The 26754-nt window shown below is 28.3% G+C and overlaps 3 protein-coding genes across 3 annotated transcripts; all 3 read right to left on the bottom strand.

The window, feature by feature from the left end:
- Positions 1-1047: 1047 nt before the first annotated feature.
- Positions 1048-4626, bottom strand: LOC123305280 (protein archease-like). The gene is made up of 3 exons (XM_044886954.1): positions 4497-4626; positions 4411-4435; positions 1048-1478 (listed from the first exon to the last, which is right to left on the bottom strand). Exons 1-3 carry the CDS (start codon positions 4552-4554, stop codon positions 1088-1090), a joined length of 474 nt encoding a protein of 157 aa, XP_044742889.1. The 5' UTR covers positions 4555-4626; the 3' UTR covers positions 1048-1087.
- A 190-nt stretch (positions 4627-4816) lies between these two features.
- LOC123305579 (WW domain-binding protein 4) lies at positions 4817-21865 on the bottom strand. Its single transcript, XM_044887350.1, has 5 exons — positions 21735-21865; positions 6250-6322; positions 5784-6117; positions 5433-5727; positions 4817-5039 (listed from the first exon to the last, which is right to left on the bottom strand). Coding segments are annotated over exons 1-5 (927 nt in total). The 5' UTR covers positions 21737-21865.
- LOC123305580 (calmodulin-lysine N-methyltransferase) lies at positions 18451-21003 on the bottom strand (the record flags this gene model as incomplete). The annotated part of the gene is made up of 2 exons (XM_044887352.1): positions 18451-19257; positions 20932-21003. Coding segments are annotated over 2 exons (879 nt in total), but the record flags the coding sequence as incomplete, so codon positions are not given.
- Positions 21866-26754: the final 4889 nt, after the last annotated feature.

Here is a 26754-nt window from a genome sequence, read left to right as displayed (position 1 = left end):
ACTGTGACACATGGATATTGATCATTTTTATTTTTAATAAACCATCACTACAGTTGGAAATACATCAAAAGCAAACACACCCCCGATCTCATCATTCATGAGTTTTTTAGTAATCGCCAGCCAAAATTTAACTGACAAAAATATTGTAGCACTTATGAAGCATATTTTTTTCAAAACCCAATGACATTTCTATAGTACATACAATACACACCATGAAGGTTATAAAGAAGGAGAACGATCGCTATGTACTACAGCATTAGCGCACCTGTCCCTGAAAATTTGTAGAATTTATAGTTCATTTTCAGCCACCAGCCGCGCTGGCGTCGGTAAGTAGTATATTAGCGCACAACAGCCCGCATTTAATGATACAACTTAGCGATCCCAGCGCCTCACTTATTTTTTCAAAATATTGGGGACAATATTTTCTATTGCGATCGTTCTCCTTCTTTATAACCTTCATGATACACACGATACGTTGTAATAAATAATTTTTAGATGTATCGCGAATCAGTGATAAAAAATCAAGTAGCAGACGATTTTTACGAATTCAAATTGATGCCTAGAATATTTGGTACTTGGCATGAATTTACTTGTTTACAGTATATTCATTGGCAAGATTTAAAAGGAACTGCGATAGCACACCATAATTGGTAATAAAAACAGGTATTTTTGTCTATTAAAGGAACATTTTTAAATTGCCTCGTTATTTTTTTAGTAATTTAAAAACAAGATATTTTAAAAATTGGAGAATGTTTATGGAAGTAATAAAGAGCGAAAAGGCAAAAAATAAACGATTACAAAAGTGGATACGACGAGTTCAGGAAATTATACCGAATTTTGAACCTGTAAGAGATTAAGAATTGGTATAATAAAACTTAATTTATATAAAAAAATTATGAAAACACTAAGTTGTTGACTGAAACTATGAAAAGTTGAATAAATAAGGCATTGTGGAATAATGTTTGGCAATTTTTCAAAAAGGACGAACGTAATTCAGGGTTGTTAACACCTTATGAGTTAATAAACATGTCTTAACTTTTTTGTATAATTGTTTTATTTTTGAAAATAAAAAAATAATAAAAAAAACTTAAATATCAATTATAACAAACACTTCAAACTTATTAGTATCAGGTTCATTGACAATTTGCATGGCTGAATAGGTAATAGCTTTCACCTCAGTACCTTGAGGATGTTTACCAAGTTGAAATTCTTCACCAATACAACGACACTTTATTGTAAAATCATCTAAATTAAATACATCAATAATAACTTTTTTACAAATTAAAAATGGTTCAGCGCTAAATAAAAATAATAATTCATCTAGAAAATTGTATAATAAACTTTCTAAATCATGACCAGAAGCCTCAATTTCTTGAATTTGTACCATTTCCACATACGCTAAATCAGTCATGTATCCAAACATGGCCATAGCACATTGTTCGAAAGCTTCTTTTAATGAATCACCCCATGCATGCAATCTGAAAATAATAATATCAATTAATATTAAATTTGCTTACATTTCCCCCTGGGATGTAAACATGTTTTCAAATGTATTAGGCTAACTACAAATAACGGTAGCTTAGGCAGATATTGGTCGCATTTCTTAACCCAGCGGTTTCAGCGTTGATGAGTCAGTCAGCCAGTTTCTTCTTTTATATGCAGGGTGGGTCATTTTAATTTGTGCATTTGAGATAATCAGAGTGCAATTGTGCTAGAGGCGCCATCTATTAAAAAATGACTTCAACAAAGAGTTTGGTGGGGGGACATCATGTTCTGATATCAGATTTGATCTAGTTCTTCGGGTTTCTTTAATAGCCAATTCAGATTCTAAACGGTAAGTGATAGAATAACATTTAAATTAGAAAGTTGGTCGTCATAAAAAACTATCATTTTTCATATAAACCATTTTTTCGAAAATCGTCAGCTTTCGGAGTAAATGCGACTTAAAAATATGTCATTATTGCATTTAATCAAAAAAAAAAAAAAAAAAAAAGAAGCTTGCTAAGTACGGACAAATGCTTTAGCCAAAAGTTGACAAGGGAAATAGAGGACATTTGTTTGTCTTCATGACTTTGACCAACAATTATCAATAAACTTTAAGCGTATTTTCTTTCCATTAAATGCAATAATGATATATTTTTAATTCGCATTTCCTCCGAAAGCTAACGTTTTTCGAAAAAAAATGTGTTGAACAAAAATTGCTAGTTTTTTTATAAGGATCAACTTTCTAATTTAAAGTGTTATTTCATCTCTTACTGTTTATAATCTAAACTAGGTCCAACCTGGTGTCAGAACATGATGTCCCTCATCAACCTACAATTTTTGTTGAGGTCATTTTTTAATAGGTGGTGCCTCTGACGAGATATTAATTAAGATAGCCCACCCTGTGTATAGATATCTTATATATATAGGAGACTTTCTATAGATATAGATAGATAGTCACTCATCACGATATCTCTGAAACTATAAGACCTAGAGAATTGAAATTTGGGAGGAATATTCCTTTTGCCAAGTAGAGGTCAGCTAAGAACGGATTTTACGAAATTCCACCCACAAGGGGGGTTGCGGGGGTGTTCATGAATAAAAAATTCATATTTTTCAATTATGGCTTTTAATAGTTCAAAACTTGGTCAGAATGTTTTAAATTACATTTAGAAATTTTTTTAACCTTCGGAGGGTAGAAAGGTGTAGCGAGAAAGTGGGAAGGAAATATCGAATATTTACAAATATACCTAAGTGGGGTATCAAATAAAAGAGCATGACGTGTACATTACAAAACTGTTATCCAACGCAAGGAAATGTGGAGGGAGGGGTGCAAGTGGGGATGTTGCCCAGCAAAGCGGGCGGGTAACAGCTAGTATAATATAAAATTGTGCACTGCTAATCTTGCTGGACTTTTGTATAATCAATGATATAGTCATAGCAACTACAACCATAATATGAATGTATTTTCATAGAAAAATATAAATGTTTATTTTACATTCGAAAACTATACCGTGAAATCTGTGAGGGAAATATAAACATTTATTTAAGAAAAATGCATCCATCAACTGATCGTGTGCATACAACATCTGAAATTTTTCGAACACATAATTTACCATACCGTTTCGATCATCCAGAATTATTTAAAGCAAGTGGATTAGAGAGAGTGAAAAAATGTCATATGCACTACCATACAACGTCTTTGAATTATGGAAAATATCCTGCAAATGTGAATACTGTACCAGTTTCGTATTACGGATTGAACACACAATTCACACAAAGGCAAATTGTTGGTGGAATGTTCCGAAACTATTCATTAAATACAGCAATTGACCGCTCACCATGTTAAATATATCTACCTGCATTAACTTTTATAGAAACTTTTTAATGTAAATTTGTCATGATTAAAAAAACGATTTTTTTCAAAAAATACTTGTTTATTTTAACTATTGTTAACCTTCGACAAAATCTGCACTGTGGGATTCGCCAAAGTCTGAGAAAACACAACAGAGAATATATCGGACACTATGACCACTTGATAAAATTAATAATTATTTAACTATTGAAAGGCAAAAATATTTAAGTACGACATGTTCGTGGTCGTAGACAAGCTCATCGGTGCAGTATTTTTGTCGCACGAAATATTTTTTTGTTTAACATTAATGTTATCAAGTGGTCATAGTGCCCGACAAATTCCTTGGTGCTTTTTTTCAGTAATACGCAGCGCTTTCGAAAAAAGTCGTAAAGAGAAGTTTGGTATACTCACCAAAAGCAAGCAATTCACGATATTTCAAATATTAATCATTTTAAAAAGTAACATTTCTGTCTCACGATTTATATGTATATCAAAATGAAAGAGAATCCATTTATTAAGAAAGCGTGTTACATTTTTTGTGCGAGCTATTATGGAAAACAACAAACTGTAATGAAAAACATCACATATAATTGAAGATCCAGTGTTTGCAAGCAAATATATTCACATGAGGTGAATTAATTTTAATTTGTTTTTAAACAAAATTCATTTTATGCCAAGTATTGGAAGAATATTATCGATCTATGCATAACTGTAAAATTATTTAAAACAAACTTGACAAATGCAAGATGGATAAAGAAATTGATAAATGTTCTAAATGCGAAATATCTAATTATGGTTTTTGTAAAAGAAAATGGGCAAACTTATACGATTCACAAGAAAAAAATCCATTTTATCAAACAACGGCTAGAGACATAGGAAAGCTACCGAATAAAAATAGTCTTGCGTTATCTTATAAACCAAAAAATCAATTTTTCTCTGGCCAATATGGAAGATTTGAAAACTTTCGTAATTATTCTTTGAATATATAAAAAAAAATATGTAAAGACAAATTTATTTTAAATAAAAATTATGTGGAATTCATAATAGGTACTTGGACTTTTTTTTTTACTTACTGAACGTCCGCAGTGTGATCCAAATCTGAAAATGATTGAAATGTCAAATTTTATATAAAAATTAATAATCTAAAATTTTGACTTACATTCATACTTGACATCAGGAATTTTATAATCTTCTTCGCTTATATTTTCCATATCCATTTTGTTTATTTTATATTTAAAAAATTTTTTACAATCTTAACCTAAAATTCACACATTGTCAGTTTTGATACACAAAAGATTGGTTTGATGATAAAATTGCTGAAGTAGTATTTTCATTATGTGATGAAATTCGATGAGTCAACTAAAGAAAGATTGATTACGAATCTGTTGCAATGTAAAATAAATAAGAGTTTAAATATAAAAAGATTTATTTTATTCAAATTAATTAATTACGAATACAATTTATATTATATTAATTAAATTAATCATCATCTAAACGTTGTCGCATATTACGTTTATTAGTTCCTAAAATTTTTCTTTTCTTGAATAATGTTGATTTTGGATCAAAACTATCGTCATTATCACCTTTATCTAATTTCGAAATTGTCTTCTCTTTAAATTCTCGAGTAACTGGCTCTTTGGTAGCTGCAGGTACATGAATAGCAATGAATTCTTGTTTTGGAAGTTGCAAATCAACTTCTTTCCTGAAAAATAAATAGTTTTATAAATTTTATTTTAATTTTTTTATAAAAAATAATTTTAAGAGCTTCTTTCGAAAATATTTAATATCGGAGCGATTCTGGAGATATCTCGAAAAATGATAGTTTTAGTACATGAGAATTTCTATAAAATAAAGAAGCTAGAATTGAAGACATTTATTTTTTTTCGGATTATTTCTGAATAACTCTAGAAAAAAACGTCGAAGATTAAGTATCGTCCTGAATGACGACATTGACTGAAATTTTATTGGTCTATCCCAAGAAATTAAACAAATGCATGCCCGATTCTAGTTGAAAGCTAAGAATAATTTGTGGCACTTCCTACTACCCTATTACGATTCCTAAAACTCGTCTTACCAAGACAAAAGTTTTGCTTACTCAGTTTTTATTGTCTGCCATTTCCCGTAGGGATCATTTTTTCCTTCTGGTATGATTGGTGCAAAATATGTTGGTTCAGGAGGTTCTTCTTTTGGTCTCAATAATTTCAACCTTTCTCTCTCAGCTGCTGCACGTTGTTCTTCTTGCAATAAACGTTCTTCTTCTAATTTTTGTTTCGCTTCAAGTTTTCTTTGTTTTTCTATCGTTTTTAACTGTTCAAGACCCTCTTTTTCTCTTAGAATAAGTTGTTCCTCCATAGTTATAAAACCATCAGGTGGTTCATCCCATATTGATTCTAAAAATAAAAAAGTTTTAAAAATATCACTAAAATATTTTTAATAGCTTACTTACGATTTGTTTCAGTGTTCCAATAATAAATTTTTCCATCCAAAGTTTTGGTCTCATACCAAGGTGTCCGTTTTTTCGATGAAGAAGCCTCGCTATTATCTGATAATAATAAATTGTGTTTAATCAATGTTTCCTTGATCGTTTTTGCCATTAAATCTGCAGCACTGCTTTCTACATCTTTTTGATAAGCTTCCATTCCAGCTTGTTCCATTTTTGCGATAGCTTCATCTATTTTATCCGCTTTTTTCCTTTCTTGAATACTTTTTTTAGTGATAGTTTTGAGCCTTTTTGCAACATTTTCTTTATGTTTTTTTCCTTTTTCATGAAACTCTATACTCTAGAAAAACAAAATATGATTCAATACTTATTCAAAACAAAAACAAATAGGTTCAGGCTATTTTGGGTGGGTCTTTTTCTGATATAAAAAATGTTGAGAAATAATAGAAAACATACAAACACGCAAGCTTACCGCTTTGTTATCTGATAACCAACATTTACAAAAATCACAGTACTTTCTGTCCTGACTTTTCCAATAATCCGCCCTGAAATTAAAAAAAAATTATCCTTTAATGTTTTCAAAAATATTTCCTTATCAAAATTTCATGGTTACTTATTTGTACAAAAGCTAGAATTCTGGAACAAAATATTAAACTTTATCTTAGGTAGATTTCATATATAAAATGTGTCTCATAGAAGTTACAAAAAACTGAAATTTGTTGCACAAATGTGGTTGAAGCTTTTAGATTTTTGAGGTACCTTTATGACAAAGTTAAAAAAAAATATGAAAATGAACAGACTTTGCTCATACTTTGATTTTCTAATATTTTTGTTCTAAAATTTGATGATCATATATTTCGAAAACAAAGAGTAATCTCAAATTGTCGTTGCTTTAACAATCTTTCGTAGTCTACCTCAAAAATGAGGTGAACTTTTTTTATGTTTATATGAACTTCTTTCTTAGGGCAAAAAATATCACCTTAAATTTTTTTTCAGTATTAATGATACACGCTGTATACTTGAATAATGTTATTGATTCATTCGAAAATTCCTAAACAATTTCATTTCCCAAAATTTTAAAGAAAATGCACTGAGGCGGAAATTTTGGGAGTAATTACTGAGTTTTGAACATCGTTCAATGAATGAGATCAGATATAATTTTTTTGAATAAAATTTTCTTTATATTAAATAAATATTGAGATTTTTGAAAATTCTATTTTCGTCAAGTTAATTCGCTTTTCACAAACAATTAACTTTAACGAAGGATGATACCGTTTTTTGAATTCTTTTAAAACGAAAACTAATCTACCTAATCAGGCATTTAGTTTTATTATTTTTAGAAATGTACTCTTTTAGTCGTGTATTTTTAGGTGACAGAAACTTGAAAATTAAATTTTCAAGTTTCATTTGAATTTCAAAAGAAGTACATTATGTTTAAAGTAGATGTTGCTAGAGATGGTTGTATGATTTTCAGCTGACACTGAGCTTGAAAATGACCGTACAGAGACAAACATGCCACTTGATTTTATTAGCGATTAGAAATTTAAAATAATTTGGATAAATTCCAGGAACGTTCGATAATTTCACAAAATAGCGCTCAGTAAAAATATTGTTGATTAAATAAGTACAAAAATATAAAATCTAAAATTTTTATTTCAAAACCACAACAAATAAAATTTTTAAAGGGTCAATATAACAATATACAATTTTTTAATGAACAATTTGTTATAGAACTTTTTTTAAATATATTTGATATTATAATATTATTTGGTACAAAATTTATAGGATATCCTAAAAAGCGCTTCTGTGACGTTAAGTAATGAAAATAATGATTAACTGCATTTTTTATTAAAATAATTTATTTTAATTCCATTGAAATTCGAAAGCGATTTTTAAGAATCCCACAAAACATTCAAACATCTAATAAAACAACACACTTGAATAAAATAACTTTTGTAAATATAATTTTTTATTTTAAATAACTTCCTTTGTATTTAAATATACAAAAAAATATGTACTTATATCAAAAACTTTGGCACTTGAGTTTTTTTTTAAACGACAATAAATATATACCACAATACAGGAATCATCATTTTTCTTAAAATATTATCATTTGAAACATTAAATTATATATTTTTTAAACATTTTATATTAAAAAAGCATACAAATTAAGAAATATTGGTAAGTAACTATTCGCAACTAAAAGAAAAGCTGTTCTTAATTCTCAAATTCCGAAAAGACAAAAAAACCGTCTGATTCACGAATCGATTCCGCGCCAGTAGTATTTATGTTAATTCTGGTCAAAAATTTGTAAAAAACCGAATATTATATTTTGGACCATTCTCAACACTTTTACCTAGCCTCATCGTTTTCGACACATAAAAGAAGTGCTTAATGAGTTTGAAAAAAACGCAAAGTTTTGCTTCGTACACGACTTTCTCTTTGGAAATTCAACATCACATATAGCGATGATCTGTTTTGCTTTTGAAAAGAAATTGTAAATGGGTGCTAAATTTAAGATAGCGTCGAAGCTAAATTTATTATCTTTTTCTCACTCGTTTACTAGAAATGCGACTGATTTAGACCTTACACATATCTTAAGGCTGGCATTTATTTTAACTTTTAGTTGCGAAAAAATTATTCGAAAAAAAATATTACTCGAACACAAAAACAATTATGAAATACACCACTATCTAATTGGACGGATGAACTAGAAACAAATAAAAAATCACACAAAATATTTTTTTAAATAAGGTTTTTGGTCTTAGAATTCTAGATTAATTGAAAGTGTTTCTTAATTAATTCTCGAATTTAAAATTCTATGAAAACATTATATTATTGTAGTTTAAAAATTTTAAAAATTGTATAAAAAAATTATAATTTCATTTTTTTGTTTGTTAATTTTTGTGAAACATTTTTCAATTACAATTATTTTTATAGTACTTTATAAATTTTATTATTTTTTAAGATAATTTTTTCTAAAATTAATATATACGATTCTAAGAATGTTGTACCATACGATAGGTATATTCTCTTTGTGAAATTGGTATATCCTAGTAAAAACCTGAAATTTGTTTGTTCCGATAACTGTACTAACCCATTAAAAGTTTTGAATGAATTTGAATAGGATAGAAACGGATGAAACTGAATTTCAATAGATTTCCAATTCATGTCAATAGCAAATTATAAGTTTCTTACTAGTAGATGCATGTTTCCACATAACCGTTGATAAGTGTCAATCGAGATACCAATAATGTACAGCAAATATACAGGGTTATTCACGTTATTTGACATGAAAGATTAAGGATAAACTGCTTGATCTTAAGAAAAATTTTGCTTCTGGAATAAATGGAGGGTTATTGGCTGTACATTTTAAAATTAATTTCGTAATATACAAAACAGCCGAAAAACATCTATAGGATATTTTATTTTCAGGTTCTACACTAAAATTGTTACTACATTTTCAGAAAATATAGAATATTTCAAAAATCTTGAAGCAAAGTCAATTAAACCTGAATAAAATTAACTTTTACTTTGGAAAAAAATACAACTTTGATACATTTCGTTTTTCTAAAATTCAAACAGTTTGGCCTTAATATTGTAACGTGAATAATCCTTTGTAGAAAGTCATTTCTATTTTTAAATTGAACGAGTTCTCAAAAAAGGTACCCGTATTATTTATACTTATAAATACTATATAACTGGTATTAGCAAAAACTGCAGTTAGTCCAGTTTAATGCACATGTCACCTGGTATTAACCATAACCATTTACGCTTGCGAAGATCGCATTTAATGTTAATTTAATGTTATCATTTACTCAGGCGTAAGTAAAGAACTTTAAGAATAGGGTACAACATTCTTACGATTGTAGCTTTTACTCAAATATTGTAATTTAAATTTAAGTGTTTTGAAGTATTTTATTACAACTAGAAACATATAAACAGGAAGATTTTTTTAAATAGTTTTTTAAAATTTTAAGAAGACATTGAACACATCACAAATACAATTCCTACCGTTCAACAATTCCTTTACAATTTTATTTGTATTTTTAATAAATTATAATATAAGTTAGAGATTAATGTTAAGACGGTCAATTAACTGTGTCACAATTAGCTTAAATTTAATGTAAAGTGTTGGTGTTTTTGGAAATATTATATTATTATCTTTAAATAAAAAACTTAAATAGTGGATAATTGATCATTTGATTATATTAACAAAGCGGAAAATAAAGTTGGTGGCCGATTAAATTGAAATCTATTTTTTTTTAGTTGTATCAATGATAATTATTGTTCAGAAACTCAAACCAATCACTCCCCAAAATTAAGATAAATTTCAAGTATTTTTAACATTAATTTTGCGTCTTTTTTGGTAAATAAATTTGACACACTTTTATTTATTGTGTTTACAAATTTATGAATTGTAAATAAATATAATATAGATCTCAGTTGGTCTTAACACACTGAATATTTCTTAATCCATTATACCCAGCGGTACTACTAAGTATCGTTTTTTTGAGCTCTTGTAGGAACGCATAAGTTATTGTTTTTTTTTTTTTTTTTTTTTTTTTTTTAAATGAGTTAAAAATACAATTTTCCCAATTTTAAAAGAAAATTTAAAATAGACAGATCGAGTACCTGCAGCAGTTCTAAATTAATACCGTGGTCCATGGGCCTAAAAGTACCGCTGGCACACCACAACTAGCGAAATCAACTGAGATCGCAATGAGGTAAATTATAAAATTAAGTACAAAATCAATCTACTTTACATTACAGCAAAAAGGTTGTAGCGCGAAATTTTATTATTCGAAAATAGCGCAAAAAATTTTTGTTTTGTCGATATGTATTTAATTAATTCGGCTTTGTTAGTAATTTTAATCTTTTGTTTTATTTACGGACAGTCAAAAATCAATATTTTTTATTAATACATCATTAAAATTATTGTAATTAAGATTTAGTTTATAAAAATATTTGTTAAAAATAATGAGTTTTACGCTTTGACTAGAACAACAACTAAAAGTAGAAAAATTATAAATGAAAGAAATAAAGATTTATTTGGAAATGTTTGAAAGGGAATAAAGTAGAATTATTTAAAAATTAAATCTATAAACCTTTTGTCACAGTCGCTTCTATAACATAATACGCTGAAGATTATACAATAGGTTTCCTGTGCCGAGTAGCAAACGAGCATTTTTTTAACTGTTTTCTACTCGTCAGAGGTAACATTTTGTGTTAATTAAAAATAATTATAATAAAATTGAACCGTTCACAGCGAAAACAAAACACGATGAAATTTCGCGATTTTCTCGTGGAATAACCAACGAAATCGTATCCAACTTATGCAATTCGATAGATATATTTTTCTCATTTAACTTTTTGTTTGTTAATTGTTTTGTTTTTTTTCTTATAAATGAAAAAACCGTTTTTTCGATTTTTCAAAATTTTTTATGTTCTGCACAAGTTGAAAAGATGCAAAAAACGTTATTTTTCGTATAATTTTTTCTTCTACTCGACAAAATTTCTCTTTAATGCTTTCGAGCTATACCATTGGATCATTTCTAGGCTCCCTGGACTATACAGTGAAAAAATTATTATCCCTCTTCTCTGATGTCTTATCACTTTCAACGTAAATATTGTAAGCAGCGTAATATGTGAAATAATAAATTTAGCTACTTTTTGTGCAGCAATAAATGAATAATGACAAAATTTAGAGCATTATTTTACATTATAAATTTCAAAAAAGACTTCGTGTTCAGTATTTACTTTTAACTTAATTATTATTTGTGAATTTTTTTTCGTGGAAGAGAAACATATGGGGATGTAAAGCAAAATTATATGTATATTAACGTTATTAGCTTATAATGGAAGGCTTTTTAAAATCTTAGAAAAAAATTTCTATTTCAATCGCCGAACAAATAATGTTTCTATGATCTATGCAACTCTAGAATTTTTTAACAAATTATCAAATCTTTCAAACAAGAAAAATGTTTTTAAATATTTCTAAACTACATAATAGAACAAAAATGGCCATTAAAGTTAATTGATAAATTAAAAAAAACTTAAAAAATAGCTAATTAGCTCAATTCATAGCACTCGAATTAGTAGATAAAATTTCATGAAATTGTCTAAATTATTAATAAAAAAAAAATAAAAAAAATGACAATTTTTTTTCATATTAAAATGAGAGAGTAGATTAATTATGAGTTATGAATACGAAAAATAATATTAAAAAATAAAATGTTCAAATAAATTAAGAATGCTATTTATTTATTACATAGGAAGACGTTCTGAAATATCAAGGTTTTATTTATTATCAAGGTAACGTTCAGAGACAATTTACAAAAATGAGACATAAATAAATGTAGTTAATAAACACATTGTGTATTCGTTATGACGTGCGCACAAAAATAATTTTAATTTGTTTGTAAGTGAGAATGTTAATTTCGATATAAAATCTGTGATGAGAAAATTAGACAATTTAACAAAATTAACTAGCTAAGTCTAGTCTATGCGACGATAGAGATAAAGGGTCCCACACAATTAGATAGGAAAATAAAATGGCTTTTTGTGAAACTCTTTCAAACCGCCCCCAAAATGTTCTTCGGATTGTTCAGATCAAAAAATCTTTGGGATATAAAATTTTTTACGGGTAGCTTTCGATCTACGGGCAATCAAAGCTACACATATATTATAGTAATATTTTCCGACTACGTGTGTGTGTGCGTTTGTGTAACACTATAATTGTTGAACATAGTTATGAATACTTTTTTCACTGACTTCAAACAAAAACGGAGGAGGTTATCAATTCGACTGTATTTTTTTTTTATGTTTGTGTATAGATTTATTATGTTGTATTGTCTTGTTGGTTGGTGTGTTGTACGATGTACGACACGTGTAAGACGGTAGTCATAAACTATAACTGTAATATGTATATATATGTAGCTTTGATTGCCCGTAGGTCGAAAACTATCCGTTAAAAACTTTTGTGGCCGTGAGAGCTTTGGATCAGAGCGATCCAAAGGAAAATTTGGGGGCGGTTTGAAAAATTTACTAGAAAGCCATTTTCCTATCTAACAGGTTGGCTGATAAGTCCCCGGTCTGACACATATATGGCGTCGCTAGTATTAAATGCATATTATTTTTATATAGTACCAACCTTCAAATGATTCGTGTCAAAATTTGACGTCTGTAAGTCAATTAGTTTGTGAGATAGAGCGTCTTTTGTGAAGCAACTTGTGTTATTGTGAAAAAAATGGAAAAAATGGAATTTCGTGTTTTGATAAAATACTGTTTTCTGAAGGGAAAAAATACAGAGTCCGGAAACTCATTATCAAGCCAAGTTTTTGCTTCCACTGTATTTTTTCCCTTCAGAAAACAGTATTTTATCAAAACACGAAATTCCTTTTTTTCCATTTTTTTCACAATAACACAAGTTGCTTCACAAAAGACGCTCTATCTCACAAACTAATTGACTTACAGACGTCAAATTTTGACACGAATCATTTGAAGGTTGGTACTATATAAAAATAATATGCATTTAATACTAGCGACGCCATATATGTGTCAGACCGGGGACTTATCAGCCAACCTATTAATTGTGTGGGTTCTTTTATGCGGCAATTTTACGCAATCGAAAGCTGTATAATAGTTTAAATTATTAAAAATCTCTCTTTCATTCTCGGAGAGAGAATTTCAGTTTTCCGCCGAGAATTTGTGCCACGATGAAAATTCAATTTTTTCAATAAATTTTTTATAAATGCAACTTCTCTAATTCAATAATTGAATAGTTATTATTTCAATAATCTACGTAGTTTTCCTGTAAACAATTTTTTAGATAACTGTCTTTTTAATAAAAATCAGATAACAATATTAACAAAAAAAAAACCGCTAGTATAGTCCACAAAGAATAATAGAAAACAAGCAATAGTTGGAAAGAAGTTAAATTATTTACCTAGAGTAGTGTCCTTTGCTAGAATTTATGGATCTTAATTTAAAAATTAGTTAATTAATAAATATTAAACTGTTAGTAATTATTAATTGTCTTGTAGTTAGTTTTAATCTTAATTATAATAATTATTTGGAAATGGGTATTATTAGAAAGCGCCTATATATTATTTAAAAACAAATTAATCTAAATAGTTTCGTATACGATACTTTATAATCTTTTTTCACAAATAAAAAAAAATAATAAACGCTGCCCATTTTATAAGTATATGTTGCTAAATAACTAAAAATATAACAACACTTTCAAAATTTTTATTTAAAACTAGAAAAACATATTCATAAATGAATCCATTTAATTGTTGGCAGATTTATGAACTGAAGGACTAAAATAGAAAAAGTGTAATTATTCGGCCAATTTTTTTTTTCACAATAGGAACTTTAAATTTTGTTTCTTTTTAAAAATAATATCAAGCGCTCACACAATAAGTACCAGCTATTCAGACTAACTTAACGCTCAAGTGATTTAATCTGAGATACCTGATTTATTTGGGGCCCAATTTAAATTCAACTTTTTAAAAACATATTTTGAGTTATTTTTTTAGTAGTTCTTGGATATGGCTGGTTATTGGATAGGGCATTCTTGAATTAAACAGGGTGTCTCTAGCGAGTTTGAAAATTAAAATTTAAGGTCAATTCAAGGATTTCCAGGACTGAAAATATTGTTGTTTAAGGACACTTTTTTAATTAAAAAGAATAATTTTCTAATTTATTTTAAATTTACACTTATAAAGAAATCCATGTATGTTTACAGAATGCAATATATTTTTAAAAAGAGATTTTTTTCCTTTGCTTCAAAATGCTATTTGATCGGGATTAAAAACCAACCCGTAAAAACCAAGTTTTTGTTATATTCCCTTCCTTTGTTTAAATTTTTTTTAATCAAATTTAATAATTTTTATCGTCGCCACGAGCCTGCCTGCAAAGTTTCAGCTCGATTGGATTACGGGAAAAGGGTTAAAAATCGATCCAAAGTTTTTTTGACAGACATGCAGACACTACGAGTTAAAAGAAGGGGAGTAAAAAAAACAAGAAAAATGCAACCTACTCGTTTTTAAGTACCAAAATACACATTTGCAAGGATGCAAAAAACAAGGCAATTGCAGGTTTTTCAGGGACCGCTAGACACCCCGAATAAATGAGTTACTTTTAAATTATACTAGTGAACGTACAATACAATAGTTTAAATTGTGTTCCATGATTGCACCTAAGTAAAAGTTCATGTTTAAAAGTGTTAAGCGCCCTATCTTTCTTGCAAAAGATGATATCTTTAACAATATTTTGTTTTTAATTTACTTCAAAAGTAAAATAATCTTAAGCCAATCACAAGATTGATTCATATTTCAACCTATACCGTTTCGTTTCTATTCCTTTCACTTGCGTTACGATTAATCCGGTTACTTTTAAGTTGATTTTATTGCAAGATTCGATTAAAAAATCAAAATAATAATTTTTTAATGGTCTAATTTCTATTTAACTCAATTTGTCCGATTCAACCCTTAAAACAATAAACAAAATTAAAACTAACCAGACAAAAGCAGGTACTATTCGCTATGAACATGCCCATAAAATCAGGAATTTTTGTGTAAAATTTTTAAGTTGATTTAATAGTTAGACTACTTCCGTTAATATTTCCAACAGCAAATTCAATTGTTAGCTACATAACTACAGCTTGAAATTTGTTTAGTTTTTAATTTCATTATATGAGTGGTTAAATCGAATAAAGATGAGTTAAGTATGGCTGCGATATAAAATTTCTGCATTTGTATATCTACACAAACATCACCCTTCATTGATCAATATGAATAGCCAATTTTTTGTTTTTAAACCAACAAATATAGTGTCTCAATAAGAATGTAATATTTAATTCAAGAAAAAGCACTATTTATAGAAAATTTATTTGTCCACGAATATGCTGAAAAGCTCTCATTTCAGTGACGAGATTTTCTTGTTAATTTCACTAATGACACATCGAATCTCATTTAATTGAAAAAAAAAAAATTGAAAAAACTCGAACAAACAAAAATATTACTTATTGAAACACTTTTACTTCTTTTGAGTTAGTTAATTTAAGAATTTGTGACCTAATATTGAAAAATATCAGATATGGTGGACTTTTGAAAAACTTTTTTAACAATTCAAAACTTATTAAAGCGTCAAAACTTTATTAATTGATTACTTTTTAACGAGTTGATTGGTATGAATTTTGGATTGATGATTTATTAACATTTATGAAAAATTACACAATAATGTTAAGAAACCATCAATTCAAAATTTATGAGGGATTATTTATCTCTTTCTGACGACTATGTAAAGTTTAAAAGGATAAAATTGAAAAAAAAGTATTATTCAAAAATTGTTTTATTACCACAGTATAAGTTAAAACAATTTTTTCAAATAAAGGCCGCTATTTCCACACGAAAACTAGCTAATTTCCCAATACGTGCGCCAAATTTACTTTGCGTACTAAAATTACCATTGGAACTGGTAAAGAATCATTCAATGGATAACAAGCTATTTGGTATTGCATAGTAAACCGCCAGAAAGAGATCAATAATCCCGCATTTACAAAAAACAATAGTGCGCGAAACTCGTATGGATCGTCTCCATCACTCACTTCTTTCGTGCTACTCAATTCACCTTCGTGTACTCTGGACAATTTCGCACTTTGTTGCTTAATATATTACTCTTATTCTAAATTCAAATTTGCTAATAAGAATATAATATCTTAAAAATCAAATAGCACATAAAAAAAAATATTTTCTAAAAGATATCTCGAATAATATACAAAATACTAATTTGGAGTACTATGATTTTTTGTCTGTTGTTTGAATTAATAATATTTCATTAATCATATTTTTTATTTTTCTCTCTTAGTAAAAATAACTCAATCATCTGTCATAATATGTCATTGTAATAAATTAAGTATTTAGTTACATTATTTGTTTAAAATATAAATCACGGCTTATAATAATTAGTATGTGAGCACCTTTTACATATGATATATTTAAAAAAATATAAAGCATATTTATATTGTTTTGTCTAAGTATAACTACAATATACAATTTAATCTAATAAAGTGTAAATTTATCATTAATATGGTCAATTTGGGATATTATAATAATAATAATAAAATTTTTTTTTGGCACACATTGTAAAGTCTGTTTGTACTATTATATTTGGCAATAAACCAAACTACATTTGGTCCTCTAGAAAAGTAGTAGTGGTAATTATAATATATGTAAAATAGTATAGTAGGTTTTAATAAAGATATGAAAATAAAGTCTTGTTTACATTTTCAGTTCAAATCTTTCTATTTCAATTCGTTTTCAAATAATGTTTTAATCATAATTAAAATAACATTGAAAATATTGTAAAAATATATCAGAAGCCTGAAACACAAAGCTTTGCAAAAATGATTTGGAAATAGGTATAAAGACGTAGCATGAAAACATGATCAAAAATAAAGTGCACATTTAAATAATTTGATTCACTTGGTGGTAATAAAATGAAAATATAATTTAAAAAAAATTAGTATATTTATAAAGGGCAAACTACAAACTAATTTTTAATATTTTGAGCACATTAACAATCGAGAAATGGGCACTCGAGATAGATGTAAATAAAACCGTGAGCCGATATAACGTTTCCCATGTGTTTACATAATTTTTACTAAGCTTTTACAAATTTATCTTGTAATATAACACCTTGTACAGATTATTTCTTATGAAATAAAAAAATTCAAAAATCTATAACAAAAACTACAGCTATAACCAAAGACCTAGAGAATGGACTGAGCAATACCCGCGCAATATTGACCGCTCTGTAGAAAGATACAAAGCGATTGTGCGACCGATACCTGTCTTTTTTCTATAGGTCTGTAGAAATTTTAGAAAGAGACAACTTCTAGCCGCACATTCGCTTTATTCTCTCATAGTTTCTTGCACGTATTTACTATACAGCTGAATACAGAACATTCAGCCCATTCTCTATGTCTTTCATTTGCACTCTATTTTTGTTTTAATTTTCTGTCACCAGGTGCCATAACCAAGTTTCTCAATTCCCAATTGCAAAAATTATGTATTATCACGCAGTAATTATCGTCTTGAATTTAAAAATGGACTTTGCGATGCTAAAAATACTAAATGAACAATATTTTAGTGTTATTGGGGTGTGAAAAAGAAACTAGTAAATTTTAATATTTTTCTGTATAGGACTCTGTTATAGACGTGGTCTGAGAAACGGTGGTTAAACCCCATTATTATTATTATTTTTCTGTATCATTTTCAGCTGGTTAAAGACTGCCTATGAGTTAAAGTAGACGGTATATGCCATATGGTATTATACCAAAAAAGTTTAAGTTGTTCACACATAATTTAGTATCTCAATAATTTTTAAGTGATATTTTAACATTATTATATTCAAGTAATATTGTCTGAAAAAGAGTGATTTAAGATGTGATTTCTATGAAACAAAAACTCTTTCGATCTCTGCGTTGTATAAACAAGAATATGATCCATTAAAGAATTAAATCACAGATGCAAAACAGATTTGACATAAAATTAATATAAATAAATTTTACTATTTACTTGACTTTGTAATAACAAAAAATTTTCTAATGTAAACAAGACTTTTAAATTTATAATAATAAATTCTAATTGATATAATTTGATGATTTTTTGGTCAATTGTAATAAAATTGGATAATGTATATCTTCATTATAATCAGGATTATCCAGCAAGGATACATGTCGATCCCAAACACGTTTATTATAATAATACATTTTTTTCACATAAAAACCTTTGAATTTTGCTTCAATTAAAAACTCTTGTAATGTATTACCTCGATTCGGAGCCATTGCTAATGCAATACCATTATCAGTTAAACGATTCCATATTGTTTCAATTAAATCGATACGATATTCATCGAAGAATAAACAATCGGCACATATAATAATATCATATGGAATAATATCTTTAATATTTTCATTACGATTCCATTTTAATACAGAACATGATATTAAGCAATTATTTTTTGGTATATTATTTTTTATTGATCGATATACATTGTCCACAGCCGTTGCATTTCCATCGGTCAAATGTACACAAACTGAATTCAAATGTGTTGCAATCATTAAGCCAGCTAAACATGACATTCCACCGCCAAGTTCTAGCACTGTACGTCCAGCAAATATATTTGGATTTGATAATGAATAATATGCTAATGTTTCTTCTGATGGCCATATACATATATTACCCGTATTATTGAATCCACTCAATTCGGCGGGTGTAAATGTTCGTTTTGGATGGCATATTAGTACACTATATGCATGATTTTCATCAAAACGTGCTGTATACTCATACCATTCTTCATGAATGGATTTATTTACATCTTGTAATAAGCGATTGCTTTCAATTAAAGTGTAGCTTGAAAATCGACGTAATGATATTTTATCCAAGTGTGTTGTAAGCTGAGTTGGGCTCTGCAGGCAGTAAATTTTTTTCATTATTTTTCATTTTACTAAAACGGTGTTTTGATGTTTTCTAGTTTACATAGAATGTTTGACTTCAAATCAAGTAAAATTTGTGTGAAATCGAAGCCTAGGGACGGTAAATAGAGGAGGTTCCTAGAACATTTCACTAGTTTTGTTAGGAGGAATGGACATGAGTTTCCCTGTAAACTTTAAATATAAACACCGTCTAAAACAAATTTCAATAACTTTTGTTCGGAAGTCAGAGTGCTAAAGCGCATTACAATTAAAACAATTTTTTTTTTCGGTGAATAAAGGTACAAAAACGTAAGTAATATTTCAGATAACTTTCATATATAAAAGTTTTCATTAGTCGACATCCTTTAGATATATCAAGCTTTAGTATATATCTGTACAGTTTACGGGAAAATTTTACGCACAAAAAATTTTACCTCTTTAATCAATAACAATTTTCTAAATTGAAGTGTTCTATTTATTATCAGGTATGGAATAGAGTGAGCTTTTTATTGAGTTTCAAGCATATGTCAAGTTAAAAAAGACACCCTGCATATATCTAAACTGTGCCGATAAGCTCTCATTGACATGCCTCTTAAGACATATCGAAAACAGTGAACGATCCTTCTACGCTATTTGGTGAATATTTGTTGGGCATTTGCAAAATCATGAATGTTCGGCGAGGCCTTTATTAACTGGGCAAAAATATTTTTTTAATTAGAATAAATTTATATGAATTCAAAGTTTTCGTTGTTTAACGCACTATTTTTGCAGAAATTTAATTAATGCAGTGGAATAAACTTTATCATTTGTATCTATATGACTTAGGCGATATTATATATTTATTTTTTTAAATAAGATAATATTTATCAATAATTTTTGTTAGTTTAAAAATCATTTCTCGCGCTGATGGCCATTTTCATCTTCTTACATTCGAGTAAGCTCTTATCAACAGATTTTGGTAACCCACGGTTTTATAGCTATAATATTTTCAGGGAAAATAGTCAACAAGGTTTAAACTCGATGAAAACAGAATTGACAGCTTAAGATTCCACATTAGAGAAGCACAAAAACATTCATTTATATAGCAGCTATCCGCGGATTAGAATATCCGGAACATCACTAGTTCACAAATTAAAATATCGGCGAAATACATGGTCAACCGAATAAGAACATTAGACTGTTCATTTTCAAAATAATTGTTAATTATTTTGATTCATTGTTCCTAATGTATTGATTAGTCAAAAATTCCCTGAGGGATTACACTCACGAATGTAACTTTTGATTGCAAACTAGTTTGAAACTAGTTCCAAAAAAGTTTTTTCCCATTAATTTGCCAATTAAAATTAAATAAACGAAATTTATAATCATAAAAGTACGTCGGGAAAATTATAATCCTACTAGTAAGAATATAAAACAACATGAAGTCACTTTGTGGCTTTGACACCAATATTCAGATTAATCAATAATGTCAAACATTCTATATATTTTTAATAAAGCAGTAAAAAATTGAATAAAAAAGGAATACATGTTTGGAAATTTTTCTAAATCTATTTATTTACATGCAAATTGTTTGTGATATAAATAGTTATCCCATGCTTTAAAGGATAAATTTTAACGAATAAAAGCAAAAAAACAAATTTGAAAACATCCATGCAACACCGATCATACCTGCAGAGCCTTAGCGAGTAGCCCCCAACGTTTTTTAGCAACGGAAACTTTTTCTTTTGAATTAATAGTTGTTTGTATTTTTGTTTCATTTTGTATTAATACAGATTTAGAAAAATTATGACTTAGATAATCATTATTAGGAGCTGACATTCCGTTTTTTATGGATTTAATATTATCATATTGCAAATGAAATTAATTAAAAACAATTTGTAGACAAATGCCTACAACAATAATTTTTTATTCAAATGTTTGTAATTGACGGTTACTATTCAACATATAAGTTGGTTGTAATATAACTTTTTTTAAAGTTCTAAATGAGAATGAGAGATTTTATAAAAAATGAGTGTCTTTTTTATTGTCGCATTATTTATTATCAAAAACAAATGATTTTAAAATTATCTAATTTTGTATTTAGGTTATAAAACTGTACGCGCTTCTTTTATAATTAAATAAAACAGTAAATTATAACAAAAATAACATAATTCTCTCGATATCGTTGTTTCGCTTATAAAAACAGATTCTATTTTGGTATCATCATGCAGCATTTGGCGGCCAACTGAGGCCATAATATTATCTTAATTTATTGGTCTCATGTACGTCATATATCAATAAAGAAAATTTTAACACAGGTCTAGTATTTTATTTTAGGAATAATTTAGTTTTTTTGTATTGAGTGTTACCTGTGAACAGGTGTATTATTAATTAACCTTCAATTGTAACAAAATTAATGAATTTTTATATTGCATACTTCTTTTTTAGAAATAATATTCAATTTAATAAAAAATTATTAATGTTATACTTACATTTTGAATTGATTTAACACTAATTAATTAATAAAACTATTGTATTTTATGTTTCTGACACATCTGTCAATACATGTCACTGGACAATAAATATAAACTTATTTGACAACTGCAGTGATGTATTTTTATACGATCAACGACGTCTGTGTTCAATGTTGGTAAGCTAGGTTTCGTTTGAAGTTCTACATTTATAAAGTTCCAGTACGTTTGCAGAGATGTCTCTACTAATGCGCTAAATTATTTGAATTTGATAACACAAACATTTCTCTTTTACGCTTAATTATGATACGGTTAGTTTGAGAATATTTTGGAAAGTTATTGCTGTTATTTCGTTGAAATAACTCGCCTTTCCAGTTCTCCTTATCCCGATTCTCATCCACAGCAAAATGAAATATGGTTTCGATAAAATACGTCGCGCAAAATTTCGTCTTTTTGAACTCCTCCGCCCATCATCGCCACGTTACATCTTTCTGCAACCCCCTGCAAGTATAACGGCACAATGTCTAGATCCCCCTAAAAAATTTACATTAGTTAATGAACAAGACCAAAGATAAGACCAAAATTAAAGTGAAATTGCTTATACTGTTGCTAAATCCATTTCACATTTCGCCACGCTAAGCAATACGCCCTTTCCCATAAAGCTTGTGTAGCCCACAACAATAAAACTCTTAATTTAAAAAAATTCATGAATTTTTAAATATAGTACATTTTAATTTTTAACCCCTGAACAAAAAAGGGGGTGCTATAAGTTTGACCGCTATGTGTGTATGTCTGCCTATTTGTATGTGGCTAAAGAGATGAATCGATTTTGATTTTTTTTGTTTCGTTTGAAAGGTGGGTGGAGAGTGTTCTCAGCTATATTTCAAGTGCGAGTTTAAGATTTCGTATCCGAGACAAATAAAAAATACGCGATGATCTTCAAAATCGGTTCATTTTGGAGAAGGCTTTAAGGAAAAAAGGTAATTTAATAGAAAGTGTTCATAGGTATGTTAAAAGTGCGAGCTTAGGGTTCTCTACCCGAAAAAAAAATTTTAATTTTGTAAATTTTACTTGTGTAAATAGTTATATTGCTGTACATTTAATACTTACTGAAATATATCTAAAAGACAAGAAAAACGTATCGTTGAAATAGCTCCAGTAGGAAAAAACTCACCTACTGATGAGTAGGGGAGCAGTATCGCCAGAAAAATTTCTTCAAAAAACGCCGATGAATGGGATTCTAATGCAAAAATAGCCAATTCCAGAGGGAATATTTTTTTCTCGTAAGTTCTCTAAGCTGAAATTATAGCCAGAAAATATAATAAACCATATGAAAATGTGATATTTTATTATAAATATTTAATAACAACAACGTGCAAAAATTATAAAATATAATAAAAAGTGTTAATTTTAACCTTTTTTACTGAAAATTGAAAATAGCCCAAATAACTTCTTGCTTGAAAATAGAACCAGCTCAATTGGCGGTAAATAGCTCAATCTGGCTGTAGGAGAGTACATGAGTCCTCTAGACCATAGAGACTTTTCGAAAATTCTACTGCAGTTTTCAATCAAATAATACATACAAATGTTGGATTTTTACTTACTTAAACTTAAAAAATATGGATTGTCCATATGTGATTCCGGTACTAACTGAATCTGATAATTTTCAGGGTTTCATCAACGGATACCTTTTTTATCGAGTGTTGGAGTGTTGGATAAAATGATTTACGTTGGAATAATCATCTATGTCATCAATCAGTCAACATGGCAGACCTAAACAGGTGTACAATTGATATTGGTAAAATATTAAAAAAAAAATTGTATACCTAACACTTCAAAAAGACAATCAATTAGACAATCGAATATCTTCAATTTTATTCTATTGTTGAACTTAATGCATTTAAAAATTAAATAATTAGGCCATTTACGATTTTCTAAAGGGATACCTATACATACTAATTTATCAATGGGATCATATGTTAATGTAGAGACAGGCATTCAAACTACACTCACTTGATAATTTGAATCCTGGAAAAAATTTAGAATGGTATATCTACTCAAAAGAAGTTTTGTCGTTAAACTTGGCTATAATAGATATGGAAAATTTTAGTTAAATAAAATATGTATACCATGAATATGAAATATACCAAGGTATACTAAGTTTAGTCCCAAGTTTGTAACGCTTAAAAATATTGATACTATGAACGAAATTTTGGAATGGGTGTTCATAAAATCACCTAATTAGTCCATTTTCGGTTGTCTGTCTGTCTGCCCGTCTGTCATCACGATTACTAAAAAACGAAAAGAGATATCAAGCTGAAATTTTTATAGCGTGCTGAGGTCAAGTTCGTAAATGAGCAACATAGGTAATTTGGGTCTTGGGTCCGTAGGACCCATCTTGTAAACCGTTAGAGATAAAACAAAAGTTTAAATGTAAAAAATGTTTCTTATCAAAAAATAAATTACTTTTGTTTGAAACATTTCTTCGTAAACATCACTGTTTACCCGTGAGAGCGCAAATTATACGCAAATTGTATAGTATGCATTATATGGGAATATCAGTTATATATGTGTGACATGTATGTATGTGTAATGTGACAGAGTAATCAACACTGTCTATACATCGTATTTCAACAATGAACTCAGTCAATTGTTTGTTTTCACGTGTTTCACTTAAAATTTCAAGGTTTCTCCCAATAATTATCTGGCCAAAGGGTAAGCAGGGGAAGACTTATTTTTACAAAGTTATATACAGAAAAAAAATGTTGGATGCACATTTTTGATATTTGATTCAAAGCCTATATTTATCGTAATATTCTGCTACTCTTCAGGTAATTTTGAGACATCATGTAAATGCATACAATTGGCAAGCCACAGAATTCTATACAACATTAATACCACCCATATCAACAGTACTAGTAACAAAAAAAAAAACATCATTTTATATCAAAAAGATTTTATCATCCGTCCGGTTTTTTTAAAATCAGATCCTATTAAAAAAATCATTGTGCTTTTTTGGTAACAACAATATAGGTTCAAAACATTGTACCTACGTAAATTTGAAAGAATTCCAAAATGAAAAAAAATAGCAATAAGCTAATACGGTTGTTGTTATTGCCATCATCAATATGTTTTAGTATTGTAGTTTTTATTGTTAGCCATTTAATGCTAAAAATGTCTTTTTATTTCTCATTCTCTTTTTCCTAAATAAATTATATCCAGTAGATTTAACAAACTACAGATTTTAGTATTTTTTATTTAAAAAAGAATATATGTGAACTTACTTTTTGGTTTGATCTAATACACAAATTTCTATAGCTAATGTTCATAGGCGGTTGCAAATCGTCTTTTAGTTATAGATATTAATAAAAATAATGAAAGAGAACAATTAAAAAATCCGTCTGTATAAGTACAAGTGCCCACCTTTTTATGAATCTCGTAAAGTAAAACGAGATATACAAATTATTGAAACAAATGGAAGATGTGGACTGGAATACGTGAAAAATAGTGATGAGCAAAATTGGTCTCGGTCTTGTAGTCTTGGTGAAAATTTTTGTAGACCAAGGCCAAGATAGTTATCACTTCGACAAGACCAATACAAAGACGAAGCAACCAAGAATCAAGACCTAGGCCAACACGCAGCTCTGAAAGACCGAGACCATACTCTGCAAGACTTATACCAAAACTTTAACCAAACTTATTGTTTAAAATAATTCTTAATTTCTAAAAAATAGAATAAAATTTTACAATAAAATAAATGTTAATTTTTTTTCTAAGTTTCAAATATTCTAATAAATTTAAAATCTATTTCTAACAATTTCAAATAATTATATTATTATTTTCAATAGTTTTCCTGGATAATTCATTTAAATAAAAACATTTTAAAGTTAAAATAATTTATTGATATGACTGATATCTCATACCGTTTTGTTTTTATTTCAATTAAATAATGTATAGATCTTATCTGATTACACTTTTTTATGTTATTAGCCATATGAATTCAAAACCGAAAATAATTACCTACCTACTCTTTGCTCTTAGATCAGGTTTTGGCAAAATTCATCATGACAAAAATACTATTACAATTACCGATGCTTACACCAACAAATATTATTTCTACAAAAACTGTAAGAAAATTGTTTGAAAACATCAAACGATCTTAATGAAAAACACTAGGGCTTTATTTATAAGTAACGAATCAATTCAACACACACTTTAATCAAATAGCAGTGTCTTAATGTTTTCACAGTTTTGAATCGTAATGATCAATTTAATAATTTGAAAAAACAAGATTTTTATATCATGTATATGAAATATATCAAGGTATACTAAGTTTAGTCCCTAAGTTTGTAACGCTAAAAAATATTGACGCTACGAACAAAATTTTGGTATATTTGTTCATAAAATCACCTAATTAGTCCATTTTCAGTTGTCTGTCCATTTATCCGTCGGTCCGTCAACACGATAGCTCAAAAACGAAAAAAAAAATTAAGCTGAAATTTTTAGAGCGTGCTCAGGACATAAAAAGTGAGGTCAAGTTCGTAAATGAGCAACATAGGTCAAATGGGTCTTTGGTCCGTAGGTCCTATTTTGTAAACCGTTTTGTAAACCGAGATAGAACAAAAGTTATTATATAGTATTATGTGTCCCTATTATATGAGAATATCAGTTAAGTTTGTGTGGTATGTATGTATGTATGTTTGGCTATCTTACTTTTCAAACGATTGTGTAATCAACACTGTCTTTACATGGAATTTCAATAATTAACTCAGTCAATTGTTTGTTCTCACTTATTAATTAATATTTCAGGTACCATAATGTATTTTCTACACACAATGTCATCTATTGAGCGAATTTCGATATTATATCTTGCTTGTGAGATTGCTGTTTCTGATGAATTTAAGAATCTTGTATAAATTATCGATAGAATCAATTAGGATCACTGACCGATTCGAGGGAGGGGGGCGAGTCGGGCAACCGGTGTGGGGGGCAGCAATACTTAAAATATGATATACAGTATAGAAATTTCATTATAATCTAT

This window comes from Chrysoperla carnea, chromosome 1, assembly GCF_905475395.1.
Source record: "Chrysoperla carnea chromosome 1, inChrCarn1.1, whole genome shotgun sequence".
In the NCBI taxonomy this organism is placed as follows: domain Eukaryota; kingdom Metazoa; phylum Arthropoda; class Insecta; order Neuroptera; family Chrysopidae; genus Chrysoperla; species Chrysoperla carnea.
This window is presented reverse-complemented; position numbering and strand designations above follow the sequence as displayed.